General features: G+C 43.0%; 1 protein-coding gene and 1 pseudogene across 1 annotated transcript in view; one reads left to right on the forward strand and one right to left on the reverse strand.

Annotated features, from left to right (window-relative positions):
• Positions 1-3,427: 3,427 nt before the first annotated feature.
• On the forward strand, positions 3,428-4,334 carry LOC130024880 (40S ribosomal protein SA-like; annotated as a pseudogene).
• A 3,055-nt stretch (positions 4,335-7,389) lies between these two features.
• The window catches only part of WARS2 (tryptophanyl tRNA synthetase 2, mitochondrial), a 111,404-nt gene continuing 103,802 nt past the window's right edge, over positions 7,390-14,991 (reverse strand). Inside the window, exons 5-6 of the mRNA XM_056123784.1 lie at positions 11,909-12,027; positions 7,390-8,761 (exon numbers count right to left, since the gene is read on the reverse strand). Coding sequence (XP_055979759.1) covers positions 8,313-8,761; positions 11,909-12,027 — 568 coding nt within the window. The 3' untranslated portion in view covers positions 7,390-8,312. The remainder of the gene's footprint in view (positions 8,762-11,908; positions 12,028-14,991) is intronic.

The following is a 14,991-nucleotide window of genomic DNA, read 5'->3' on the forward strand; positions in this document are numbered from 1 at the left end:
ATTAAGCATAAGAGTTTTCAGTCTGCCTCTGTTCTACCTACTACCTGGACGTTGGTCCAGTTTGATCTAGTAGAGTTCTGTGCACTGAATATTATGATAAAAGGGTGGTGACAACAAAGATGGTAGTTTCTTTTTATGTCACTAACAAGGGGCATACTCAGAAATAATTTGAGCGTGTACAACTAGTGCCCGATGCAATTTTATGACATTTTTTTCACTCATAACTTAATTCATGCTCAACTTTATATTTCTGGGTCATATGGGTAAATAAGTACCATAATTTTACTACCGACTGTATGTAGCTAGGTGTTACACCTACCAACAGACTGCCCCACCCCACCTGCACACCGTGTAATCCCATCAACAGCCAAGATCCAGAGACTATAAAACCAAGCTCCTAGAAGAGAACAACACAGAGTCTCCTGCCCCTGCGCCTGGCTGTCCTCACCAGGGCCCCCTGGAGGGGGGCAGGTTGAGTTTCCCTCCTCACCCCGAGCAGAGCCCCGGCAGTTGAAGACTTCCAGAACCAGTCACAGCCATGCTTAAGACCACTCTCCACATGCTCGGATGAGGCTCATGCATGAAGGAACTGGCAGAGGAAACCAGGTGTGTGGGACCAGGGGCTGAGATCTCCAAGGCTGCTTGGATGGGGATTGGGCCTCCTCCACCAATTGGCCTCTTCCAATAGCTAGGCGTTACACCCACCAAGTGCCCCTTCCCCTTCCCTCATCCCCTCCCATGCCCATGTAATTCCATCAATGCCCAAGACCCAGAGACTGTAAAACCAAGTTCCCTGAAGCACTTGGCCGCATTTGTGGCTGCATTTGCAGTGGTGTGACTTCTTATTGTCTAGTTCTCACTCTCAGAGAACCCGGCAGGCTACCGAGAATATCCTGCCCGCATGGCAGAGTCTGGCAAGCTCCCTGTGGCGTATTCGATATGCCAATTCCCAGTAATAATGATGGGTCTCATTCCCCTGATCCTGAAAGAGCCTCCAGTGTGGCACTTGCTAAAATCTCAGGGCTGGGACGAATGGAGATGTTACTGGTGCCTGCTCGAGAAAAATCGATGAACAACGGGATGGCAGTGACAGTGACTGTATAAATAACTTCTCTTGCTAACTTGTCTCTTTTGACTTCAGGAGATACTTAGTACTGATGTGATCAAACGTATTTATTTATAAGTAATAAAATCAGTTATTACTTCTTTTAGAATTTTTATAGATTCAACAACCTACATCTTTAGAAGTAATCATATATATAATTTTAAATTATTTTAAATTAATCTGATGAAAGAGAAGCGGGCAGTAAATAGAAAGTCAAGATCACCTTAAGTTTTTATGTGATCTCCCCTCTGTCTCCTATACATTTCCTGGTTGAGCTTGGTTTTCTTCCCTTTTTATCTTCCCTAGTACATTACTGTGCACTGGATCAACTAAAGGACTAGTTAAAACCGATTGCCAAGCCCTCCATCAGAGTCTCATTCATTAAGAGTGGGGTGGTAGAATCTGTGAATTTGCATGTCCTACAAGTTCCCAGGTGACGATTATGCTGGTCTGGGAACTATACATTGACAATCCCGGCCTGAATGCATGGAAGACTCTCATACAATGTTGATTGGATTGGTTACTCAACCTGATGAGGCTCATAAAATAAGTGAACCTGTTAGGATATTAGTAAAGTGTTATAGCAAAAAGAATTCTATCTAAAGTGACTTAAAATAATACAAATTCTGTTTTCTTGAATCAGTCTATAAGTAGGTGGACAGACCAGGGCAGAAAATCTACCCAGCAGAAGGGCTCAAGTAGGTCCATAGGTTGAGATAATGGTACTATCTCTATTAGTGGGTCCAGCATGCTATTTCAGGAAGTTAGATGGCGATACTAATTTTCTTTTAAAAAACCAGGGACTTGAAAATTACAAATACTGGGACCAGCCCTAGTACTGGTAAATTCTTAACTAGGAGAAATTATAAGTGCAACTATAAATAATCATGGCGACTTTGGGTAATTTGCTGAGTCTGTTTTCTTTTTTGTCTTTTTTTTTCTTTTTGAGTCACACCCAGTGATGCTTAGGGATTACTCCTGACTCTGCACTCAGTAATCACTCTGGCAGTGCTCAGGGGACCATATGGTATGCAAGGGATCGAACCCAGGTCATCTGTGTGCAATGCGAAACCCCTACCCACTGTATTATTTCTCTAGCTCAATTTTTCTTTTCTTTTTTAGTGGTGGTGAGGCCTGGTGGGTGATACCAGGGAGTGCCTTACTCCTGTTCCTGTGATCAGGTATCACTTTTAGCAGTGCTTGGTAAGATCATATGTGATGCGAGGGACAGAATCTAGGGCAGCCGCATGCAAGGCAAGTGCATGACCTCCTATTCCCTCTCTCCATTCTTTAATCTAGGTTCTATCCTTGACTTTTATATCAATTTCCTGGGATCACTGGGTAAAGGTAAAGGTAAAGGCCCTCCCGTTGATCGTCGATTTGCTCGAGCGGGCCCAGTAACGTCTCCATCGGAGACTTTGTTGTTACTGTGTCTGGCATATCCAATACTCTCGGTAGCCTGCCGGGCTCTCCGAGAGGGGCGAAGGAATCGAACTCGGGTCGGCCATGTTGGCCGCGTGTAAGGCGAACGCCCTACCTGCTGTATCACTGGGTATGTGTCTCAAACAGCGTGGACCAACTTTAGACCTGAAGAGTCATTTCCTAAGAATCACAGCTTGATGCTCACAAATTTAACCTCCCTTCAGTAAGGCTATGCTCCTTGGAGGTTATCACATGCCATTTAGTTATTCTCTGAGATTCCTCGATGTTCACCTTATTTCTTTGCATAAAATGTGTTGAAAAGATAAAATACATGTAGGTCAACAGACAGACATTGGCGTGATAGATCCATCTTTAGTTCTGTCATTTTCCAGTGCTCTGCAGTAGCTAATTTATTAGCTCTACAGGGCTAATTTATTTTTATTTTTTATTTTTATTTTTTTTACGAGTCTACTGCTTTTATTTTTATTTATTTTTTTAGTGAAACACCATGAGGTACAGTTATAAAATTACAAATTTTTGTGCTTGGGTTTCAGTTATACAATGATCAAGTACCCATCCCTCCACCAGTGCCCATTTTCCACCACCACGGGTCCCAGTATCCTTCCCACCCCCATCCGCCCCATCCCACCCTGCCTCTGTGGCAGGGCATTCCCTTTTGTTCTCTCTCTCTCTCCTTTTGGGTTCTGTGATCTGCAAGAGAGGCATTGAGTGGCAATCATGTTTGGTCTATAGTCTACTTTCAGCAGTAGGGTTAATTTAAAGGGTGAAAAAAAGAAGAGTTTTGTTAGAAACATGCTCTAAGAGGTGCTAAAGCTTTCCGTGCTGCCCAGAGAGGGCGTTGTCCACGATTCCTGTGGTAACTTAAAGGGAAATTTCACAATGTCTGGAGCCCTCGATATCCTACAGATGGAGGATGTCCTCAAATTCCTTGCAACAGGCACCCAATTAGGTGGCACCAACCTGGACTTCCAGATGGAACAGTACATCTACAAAAGGAAAAGTGATGGCATCTACACTGTAACTTTGAAGAGAACCTGGAAGAAGTTTCTGCTGGCTGCTCGTGCCATTGTTGCCATTGAAAACCCAGCCGATGTCAGTGTGATCTCATCCAGGAATACTGGCCAGCGCCCTGTGCTGAAGTTTGCTGCTGCCATGGGTGCCACTCCAATTGCTGGCCGCTTCACTCCTGGAACTTTCACTAGCCAAATCTGGCGGCTTTCTGGGAGCCAAGACTTCTGGTGGCTACTGATCCCAGGGCTGACCACCAGCCCCTTACGGCGGCGTCTTACGTTAACCTGCCTACCATTGCTCTGTGTAACACAGGCTCTCCTCTGCGCTACGTGGACATTGCATTCCCTTGCAACAAGGGAGTTCACTCTGCGGGTCTCATGTGATGGATGCTGGCCCTGGAGGTTCTGCGCATGCGAGGCACCACCTCCCCTGAACATCCCTGGAAGGTCATGCCTGATGTCTACTTCTACAGAGATCCCGAGGAGACTGAAAAGGAAGAGCAGGCTGCTGCCGAGAAGGCCGTGACTAAGGAGGAATTCCAGGGTGAATGCACTGCCCCAGCTCCGGAGTTCACTGTGACTCAGCCTGAGGTTGCAGATTGGTCTGAAGGGAGCAGGTGCCCTCTGTGCCCATTCAGCAGTTCCCTACTGAAGATTGGAGTGGTCAGCCTGCCAGAGAAGACTGGTCTGCAGCTTCAACTGCTCAGACCGCTGAATGGGTTGGAACCACCACCCAGAGGTCTAAAGCTGTTCTTCTAGACTCAAACGGGAAATGAAAATAAAGTTGACGGAAAATTAAAAAAAAAAAAAGAGATGCTAAAACTACAGATAACCCATTCCAAGAAAAGAGCCAAAAAAGTGTCCTTTAGTTTGGACTCTGGCATGTAGTCTTTGTGGATCTACATCAGTTCTGGCAAAACTCTATTTCCCTCTCTAAAGAAACACCAGTAAGAATTCTTGTGTGGCCTCTTTACAATAGCCAGAATCTGGAAAAAACCTGAGTGCCCAAGAACAGATGACTGGTTAAAGAAACTTTGGTACATCTACACAATGGAGTACTATGAAGCTGTTAGAAATGATGAAGTCATGAAATTTATATACAAGTGGTACTACATGGAAAGTATCAGGTTAAGCGAAATGAGTCAGAAAGAGAGGGATAGACATAGAAAGATTGCTTTCATCTGGGGGATATAAAGTAACAAAGTATGAGATTAATACCCAAGAATAGCTGAGATCAGCACCAGGAGGATTACTCCGTAACTTAGAGGCCAGCCGGGTATCCTAGAGGAAAGGGCAGTTCAGATAGAGAAGGGAGCACCAAATAAAGGGTGTTTGGAGGATCCTCCCAGGAGGGGAGATGCATGTTGAAAGTAGACTATGGACCGAACATGATTGCCACTCAATGACTCTTTTGCAGACCACAACACCCAAAAGGAGAGAGAGAGAGAGAACAAAAGGGAATGCCCTGTCACAGAGGCAGGGTGGGATGGGGCGGATGGGGGGTGGGAGGGATACCGGGATCCGTGGTGGTGGAAAATGGGCGCTGGTGGAGGGATGGGTATTTGATCATTGTATAATCGAAACCCAAGCACAAAAATTTGTAAATCTACAACTGTACCTCATGGTGTTTCATCAATAAAAATTAATAATAAAAAAAGAACTCTTGCGTGGCACACTAGTCTCTCACATATTAATGTCAATTATGTTTCTTATTGCTACATCCAGAAGTGCTCTGGGCTTACTTTGGTTTTGTAGTCAGGGATTATTCCTGGTGGTGTTTAGGGGACCAATACAGGTGCTGGAAATCAAACCAGGGTTCCCTGCATGCAAAGCAAGTGCCCTGCCCTGCCCACTGTACTCTCTTTCTGGCCCCTAAGCAACTTCTGTTATAAAATGAATAAGATCCTGGTATGAGTCAGGATTATTATCTCAACTTCTGGATAAGGGAATGGAAGCACAGAGGAGCCAGGCTTGAAACGACTTATTATTGTGTACAAAGACTAACCTAGAGACGGTACGAGAAGCTTCCACTAGACTTGTGAGGTTTTGCTGCTGGTAGAATATAATTTGAAATGCTTCCAAAATACCCCTCTCGGAGAGCCCGGCAAGCTACCGAGAGTATTCGATATGCCAGACACAGTAACAGCAAAGTCTCCAATGGAGACGTTACTGGGCCCGCTCGAGCAAATCGACGATCAACGGGAGGGCCTTTACTTACTTACTACTTTACTTTCCAAAATAAGCATTGCAGACAGAATTTGTGGATGTGTCCTGGGGATTCTAAGAAGCGAATATCACCATGGTGGGAACCAGATTTAAAGCAAGCAGCAACTGCAACTGGCTCAGATATGGATATAAACAACACCAGCAGATCAGGTTTTATTTTTCTTTCTTTTCTTTTTTTTTCTTTAGAGGGGAGCACCAAAAAAAAAAAAAAAAGGGTGTTGGGAGGATCCTCCCAGGATGAGAGATGCATGCTGAAAGTAGACTATAGACCGAACATGATTGCCACTCAATGCCTCTTTTGCAAATCAGGTTTTATTTTTCAAGCACCCATCTTTAAAACAAGAACATCTAAGTTTCAAGTAGTTTGCCCCTCACCCATCTGCAAAACAAGAATGTCTGCAGCCCCAAGTATTTTGTCCCTCAAGGTTCTGTGCTAATTTGAAAACAAAACAAAACAAAAAAGGCACTGCTTGCGAGAATGAGAAATAAGGGGTCAGAGAGATAGTACAGAGGTTTAAAGGTGCTTGTTTTACACATGGACAACCACACTGCATATGGTCCCCAGAGAGAATCATCAGAGTGACACCTGAGCACAGAGCCCAGAGTAAGTCCTGAGCACTAGCACCTTCCACCCCGGCCCCCAAAGGGGACAAAAACAAACCCAAAACACAATGGATTTTAATCTTGGATTTGCCTCTCGTCAGCAATATGGTACAAAATAACTTCGGCTCCCTGAAGTTTTCCCTTCTTAGGATGCAAAATGGTCTTTCTTCCCCCTGTTTCACAGGGTGCTGGTGCTGGTGAGATTAAACTGAGTGATGAATGTGGGGACGTACTTACTACGAATATAATCCAGAAACTGGATTCCTGTACAATACATCACGATGGAATTATGTAGATTTCTCAGAAGGCTCTATCATATATCTCTGAATTAAAAACAAACCAAACAATAATTGCTGTATAGTTGGTAAAGTCTCTTGGGAAATATAAATTAAACCGTTTAAATGCACTAAGACAGGTACCAAATTCACAACAAATGAATAACAACAATCAACTTATTTATTTGATTTGGTCTTGGTCCATACCCTGCGGTTCTGGCTCTATTCCTGGCCAGAGCTTGGGGAACCAAAGCAGTGCCAGGAATCTAACCTGGGCCTCTTGCGGACAAAGCATTCACTCCAGCCCTGTGAGCCGTCTCCCCGATGTCAACCAACCTATATTTTATGAGATCAGCATATGTATTCATCCAACAGACATACCAAGGACTAAAATTTTTTTTTTTATTAGTGAAACACCATGAGGTACAGTTGTAGATTTACAATTTTTTGTGCTTGGGTTTGATTATACAATGATCAGATACCCATCCCTCCACCAGCACCCATTTTCTACCACCATGGATAATATCCCCCCACCCCATCCCCCCATCCCCCCCTGCCTCTGTAGCAGGGCAATCCCCTGTGTTCTCTCTCTCCTTTTGGGTGTTGTGGTCTGCAAAAGAGGCATTGAGAGGCAAACATGTTCAGTCCATAGTCCACTTTCGACATGCATCTCCCCTCCCTCCTGGGAGGGTCTTCCAAACACCCTTTATTTGGTGTTCCCTTCTCTAGCTGAGCTGCCCTTTCCTCTAGAATGCCCAACTGGCCACTAAGCTATGGAGTAATCCTCCTGGTGCTGATCTCAGCTATTCTTGGGTATTAATCTCCTATTTTGTTACTTTATATCCCCCAGATGAATGCAATCTTTCTATGTCTATCCCTCTCTTTCTGACTCATTTCGCTTAGCATGATACTTTCCATGTTGTACCACTTGTATGTAAATTTCATGACTTCATCTTTTCTAAGAGCTACATAGTACTCCATTGTGTAGATGTATCAAAGTTTCTTTAACCAGTCATCTGTTCTTGGGCATTCAGGTTTCTTCCAGTTTCTGGCTATTGTAAAGAGTGCTGCAATGAACAAACAAGTGCAGATGCCAAGGACTAAAATTTTAAGATGTCCGTATACTGATTTTTAGGCCTGGGATAAAGGGGGTTACTGTGAGTACTTCAGAGAGAGATACAAATGAGACTGCCCAACAATTACCTACCTCACTCATATCTGTGAAGATCAACTCAGACCAAGGAGCATATCTCAAATAACTGAGGAGTCATACAATATGAGTTTATTTGGCGACAGCATTTTGCATTACAGCCTGCAGTGTTTAGTGCTTACTCCTTGTGTTCAGGGATCACTCTTGAGGTGGGGAAAGGGGAAAGGAGGGTCATTATGAAGTACCAAGGATGGCAAACATGCCAGGCAAGTACTTCACACCTGATCTATCATTTCTTCCATCCAGTCACAGAATTTCGTTCCTGGCATTTAGAACGTTGCTCTATTTGAGGGCTATATGAAATTATTCATCAAACGAAGCCAATAATCAGATTGAACATTCCCAAAGGATGTAACCTTGCTCACTGGAAAATGCTGTTATTATCAGAGTGTTCAGACCACAGGATCTAAAAACCTTCTTTGCACTTAGGTTGAAACTCCCTACAGAAATCCCACCATTTTCTTCACCTGCTGGCACACGGGGTAGGCTAATTCTTTGGCTTTTGCTGACCCCATCTGTAAAACTTTCTCCAGATAGCCCTGGTCCAGCTTCAGTTTTTCGATTTCACGCTTAATCGGGGCAAATTTCTCAATCACAGCTTCTGCCACCACCAGCTTATAGCGGCCAGTGTCCAGGCCCGCACTGCGGTGCACCACGTCCTGCACGGGGAGCCCCGTCACAGCCGAGTGAATGGCCACCAGGTTGGAGACACCCTCCCGGCGCGTTGGCTCGAAGGTGACCTCCGAGGTGAAGTCCGTCATGGCCTTGCGGAATTTCTGCACTATCTCCTCGGGGCTGTCCGTTATTCTGACGGTGGCCAGTTTGTCGGGGTCTGATTTTGACATTTTGGCGGACGGATCACGCAGGGATTTTACCTTCTTCATCGATGCTGGGTAAGCACACCAATACACATATACCCAAAAACAAAAATAACAAGAAAAAATCATTAGGCTCATCAGAAACTGGGTTAATGCCAAAGTACCAAATTAGTTTATTATTTTATCTGACTACAGATATAGCAAATATTCTGAAAATTTTAAGTGATTTCTATTAACACGAAAGCATATAATAGTACCGTTGATATTTTGTTTATAGTTCCATGCATCTTTTTTAATTTTTTTTTTTTTTTTTTTTTGCTTTTTGGGTCACACCTGGCGATGCTCAGGGGTTACTCCTGGCTCATGCACTCAGGAATTGCTCCTGGCAGTGCTCAGGGGACCATATGGGGTGCCGGGAATCGAACCTGTGTCGGTCATGTTGGCTGCGTGCAAGGCAAACGCCCTACCCGCTGTGCTATCACTCCAGCCCTCCATGCATCTTTTAAATGCACACATTTACATAAAAATATGTAGCCTTACAGAATTGTAATTATATTAATCTAATTTTGCTATGCACATTAAAACTTTCAGTTTTTTTAATCTCTACTCTTCCCTAACAACTAATCAGCCACACCTGCAACCACTGTCCTTCCTCCTCTCACAAACCAAACTTAGAACATATGTTAACCCTTCCATTTCTTTATGCATATATGTATATGTAAACACACACATATACAAATATATATGTACTCATGGGAGAAGTGATTTATTTATTGATGGAATCAAGAAGCTAAGCCGTGCTTCATGAACCAATGTTCTTAGTAATGATGAATTTTATGGTTATTAGAGGACACATAAAATCAAAATGGGTAATACAGTTATAAGTCAAAGCATTAAGTACAACTAGTTATTGCAAGAAGTTTGATTCCAATGCATAGGATTCTGCAGATATACTTGCATGAACTGCTAGAATAACTCAAACATTTAGACCTACCTTATGTTTCTAAATTGACATGAGGGGCATAACATAAAAGCACTTTCTTAAGCTAAGTGCTTGAGAAAGATGGATAGAGCTTATGCTCAGCGAGCGCTGCTCCTGTCACAATTCTTTTTTTTCTTTCACTTTTTAAAAATTTTTAAACTTTTTTATTGAATCACCGAGATAGACCCTTACAAAGGGATATTACAAAGCTGTTCATGATAGGTTTAGGTTTCAGTCGTATACTGTTCCAACACCCATCCCTCCACCAGTGTACATTTCCTAGCATCAGTGTCCCCAGCTACCCTCCCATCACTCCTTACCCCCCAGTCTGCCTCTATGGCAGGGGCTTTTCTTCTCTCTTTATTTCTCTCTCTCTCTCTATCCATCTTTCTCATCTTTTGGGCATTATGGTTTGCAATATTAATAGCGGAAAGGTTATCAAGAATATCCCTTACTTACTTTTAACATTCAATTCTTGTCCAGCGTGATCATTCCCAGCTATTGTCAAACCGGTCTCTTCTCTATCATACCTACCCTCTGCCTCTGACACACTTGTGGTTGATTTCAACCACTGACCAGTCCTCCTAGCCCGTTTTCCCTGGCCATGGATATTAGTCTTCTCATATATCTATATCTATATCTATATCTATATCTATATCTATGTGGGCTGGAGTGATAGCACAGCAGGTAGGGCGTTTGCCTTGCAAGTGGCCAACATGGCCGACCCGAGTTTGATTCCTCTGCCCCTCTCGGAGAGCCCGGCAAGCTACTGAGAGTTTCTCACCCGCATGGCAAAACCTGGCAAGCTCCCCATGGTGTATTCGATATGCCAAACGCAGTAACAAGTCTCACAATGTTACTGGACCCGCTCGAGCAAATTGATGAACAATGGGAGGACAGTGACAATGATCTATCTATCTATCTATCTATCTATGAACACAGACTTTATCTGTCCCTCTCCTTCAGATTCATGTCACTCAGCATTATACTCTCCATGTCCATCCATTTATAGGAAAATTTCATGACTTCATTTTTCCTGAGAGCTACATAATATTTCATTGTGTAGATGTGCCATAGTTTCTTTATCCATTCAACTGTTCTCAGGCCCTCAGGTCGTGAAAAGTGCTGCAATGAACACTGGAGTGCAGATGGTGTTTCTACTGTGCCACGCCACACAATTCTGTTGCTACCAAACTTTTGATAGAAAGGTACACTTTGTTTTCAGGAAAGAAAAAGAAAACCAACTTGGGAATCAAAAAGGTTCAATACAGGACCCAATTTAAAAAAGTTTTTTTTTTGTTTGTTTTTGGGCCATAGCCAGGAGTGCTCGGAGCTTATACCTTGCTCTGTGCTCAGGGATCACTCATGGCGGGGTCCTCCACATGCAAGGCAAACACTCTACGTGCATCAGACTATTGCATCAGTCCCTCAAATTAAACAAAAAAAAATTTCCTTTTTAACTTTCTGCTTTTGTGGGGCTACCAGAGAAGCTGTGTCTTCTTTTCTCTCTTTATGGTTTTTTTTTTTTTCATGGTGGGGAAAATTCTGTGCTGGGGATCAAATCCAGAGCCTCAAACATGCAAGGCAGACAATCTGCCGCTTCAGCCATGTCCCTAGTATCTAGTGTCCAATTTTGCCAGTGACTAGATTCACAGCTTGGGCACCAAATAGTCTTGCCTCACTCATAAAATAAAGGAAAGACAATTCCCCTATTAAATGAGATATGTATTTACATATGTTTGGTCAGTTATATGCCCTGCACTGCACTGTCCACCCGCTGTTCATCGATTTGCTCGAGCGGGCCCAGTGACATTGTGAGAATTTTTACTGTGTTTGGCATATGGAATACATCATGGGTAGCTTGCCAGGCTTTGCCGGACGGGCGAGATAGCTTGCTGGGCTCTCCGAGAGGGGCAGAGGCTCGGCCGGACCAGCTGCGTACAAGGCAAATGTCCTACTGCTGTGCTATCGCTCAAGTCTGGTCAATTATATAATACTTTACAAATAAAAATTGTTATTTTTAAGTCTCATACTTTTCAAACGCGTTTTCAAAAGCTCTTTTATTCAAAAACCCAACCAGGTCATCTAGTGAGTCCTATTTTAAAGAAAAAGATAGGCATTTTAGTTACAAATTCTGAAGCCAGACCACAAGAAAGCCAAGTTGAGCCTCAGCCTGGTTCATTATCCCATCCTTCAAAAATGATCTGTATTTAACAAGCCCATGATTGGTACTTACTGAGAATGGATGTGGGTACCGGAAAGAATTCCCCGTACTTCTTGTTAAATCCTCGTGCTAGGTCCTGAACTAGCTCTAAGTGCTGGACTTGATCCTCCCCTACAGGAACGTGTGTGGACCTTTAATAATAAAAGACAGAAAAAGCTCAGCATGGCTCCTGTTTATACTGTGCCGATATTGCAAGCAGCTGCATTGCCTGAGCTCACTTCACTGTTGGTGTTCAACAAATGTTCAGTAACTACAGAGGGAATGTGGAAACCTCAGTTTTTATCTATCTCAGGCAAATGCCAAAGATACATTTGTCTGCTCTAGTTCGGTTTCTCCCACTGCAGAAGGATACAGCCATCAACACCAGTGTCACAAGATCTTGCTGTGAAGAGAGGAATGGCATCTTAAAGAGCGTGTGTGCTGAGAATAATTGCATTGAAACCTCTTCTCAGTCCCTCATCCAGTCAGCACATATTAGCCTTGACCAGATGCTTTTGAGGTCGGAGCTCATGCTTACACTTGAAAGAGACTCCACCCTACTCTCTCAATCAGAAATGGTGGTGAGCTCGTCAAGCAAAAGTTTCCCCTCCCTGTCACATACGAGCGGCTCAAGCTCTTTTCGCAATATGCGCCTTCATTTTCAAGTGAATGGCAATCACAGGAGAATTAACTTGAGGCAGAAGACCAAGGGAATAAAGTTGATCAGTTCAATGTACAGGGATCGCAAACATAATGTTGAAGAAAACACAGTTGCAAAAACATGCAGAATGCACTGCTACCTAAATTTATGCAGATATATGTGTATTCTGATGGTGCTCAGGACTTGCTCCTGGCTCTGTGCTCAAGGACCACTCCTGCCAGGGCATAGAAGATCTTATGCAGTGCCAGGAATAGATCGGGGTCAGCCACATGCAAGGCAAGCACCCTGCCTGCCTGCCTATCTTTCTAGGCTCACATTATAATTTAGGACATCCCCAAAGATCCTTGGCTCTGCTGTGTGGACCTGACAGCTGAGCTCTTCGTAACGAAGTGTTGCCTGGACCCTACAGTGGTCAGGGGTACCAGGGACACCCCTTGTAGGTGCCAAGAAGTACCAAGGATGGAATCATGGCTATGCACATAGTAGGCCTGTGCTTTACCACTTGAACTCTCCTTCTGGCCCAAAAATCTTTATACTACATATGAAAACACAGATTCTTTACAGATGCATTTATTAGCATAACACCAAACTGAAAGCTCCTCCACAAACTCACGGTTGTAGCTTCCTCTGGAGAAGGGTGGACATGGATATCCTTATAGTTTTAGCTCAATAGAGTGGGCCTTGGGACAGGAACAAAGAATACCTGAATTCTGTCTGTAATGTTTTATTTAAAAAACTGAATAAATGAGGACTTTATTTATTTATTTTTGCTTTTTGGGTCACACCCAGCGATCCACAGTCACTCCTGGCTCAATGCACTCAAGAATTACTCCTGGCAGTGCTCAGGGGACCATATGGGATGCTGGGAACCGAACCCGGGTCAGCTGCGTGCAAGGCAAATGCCCTACCTGCTGTGCTATTGCTCCAGCCCCCACAAATGAGGAATTTAAATTACTTAAATTCACACAGCAAGTTTTCAGTGTTGAATTACGCATGCTTTCTTTTATGTTAACATAACAGGGTATTTCCCATGTTTCTGTAAGGCCTTCAATAAAGCAACTTCTTTTGTCTTTGGTCCACACCTGGCAATGTGTAGGGGTTACCCCCAGCTCTGCGCTCAGGAATTATGCCTGGCCGGTGCTCAGGGAACCACAGGGGATCCTGGGGATCAAACTCAGATTGACTGCATACAAGGCAAAAGTCCTACCTGCTGTACTATTGCTTTGGCCCCCGAATAACTTTTGGTAAATGCACAAGAGTGTTTTCTTACAGAACTATAAGAAAGTTATGTTATTTTGTGGCAGATTCTTTTGATAATTCATATAGAAGAAAATTTTGGTTGAAAGAAAAAATAATTCTCTTCTATAAGAACCCAAAGTTCTTTGGAGACAAATCCGGTGAAAGATGTTCAATATTTTCTGGTCAAAAGCAAAGTATGACTGTTAAGGAAACTAATACTTGTGTGACAAAATAATTTTGTACACTTTCAAGAGAAAATATGACTAGTATTTTACATATTAGAAGCTACATTGTTCAAATGACTCTTTGACCCTTTTTTTTGTATGGAAGTCATACATCTTATGTATGAAAAAAAACTCAAACATTACTTATGTTTTCACATGGTCTCTCCCATATTCATACAGCTGCTGTGTGATTATGTGCATGCATGCGTAAGTGTTTGTCAGATACAACATAACAGTTTTTTTTTTTCTTTTTGGGTCACACCTGGCAATGCTCAGTAGCATTGTACAGACTACTCCTGACTCTGTACTCAGGAATTACTCCTGATGGTGCTCAGGGGACCATATGGGATGCTGGGGATTGAACCTGGGTCAGCCACATGCAAGGCAAATGCCCTAACTGCTCTAGTGTTTCGGCACCAATACCATCTTAAGTACACAAATGTTGGGATCAGGTCAAGTTCAAATTCTGAGTCTGTCCATCTTATTTGTGTGACGCAGTAAATCACAGAATTTATGTCATAGGCGACTTTCTGACTGTAAATTGGAATATTTACCCCAAACTACTATTCTAGAGATTAAGTGAGGTAACTCACAAGTACATAATTGAAATTTGGTAAGCCTTCAGAAATGGTAGCTATGTGAGGAACTCTAAAACGGAATACTATGTTCAGAAAATTGCTCAAAATATCCTCCCTATACAATTAGAAACTCATTTATTACCTGACTCTGATTACAACTTCTCAGAAGCTTGGCTAGAAGTAAGGAACAGTTGTGAACGGAGGAAAAAAAAATCCAGGTTCTTTTTTTACGCATCTTGAGCAAAGTGGATAATCAAAACCTCATAAAATATTTATTCAGTTATAGGTAAATTTTCATAAAAGAGAAAAAAGATAATAGGACAATAGAATCATAGATTAGCCTATCCTTTCCACCCTGACATTTGTAAAAACATAACCTTAGAAAAAACATTTCTTTTTTTTTCTTTTGGGGCC

This window comes from Sorex fumeus, unplaced genomic scaffold (assembly GCF_029834395.1).
Source record: "Sorex fumeus unplaced genomic scaffold, SorFum_2.1 ptg000001l, whole genome shotgun sequence".
Lineage (NCBI taxonomy): Eukaryota > Metazoa > Chordata > Mammalia > Eulipotyphla > Soricidae > Sorex > Sorex fumeus.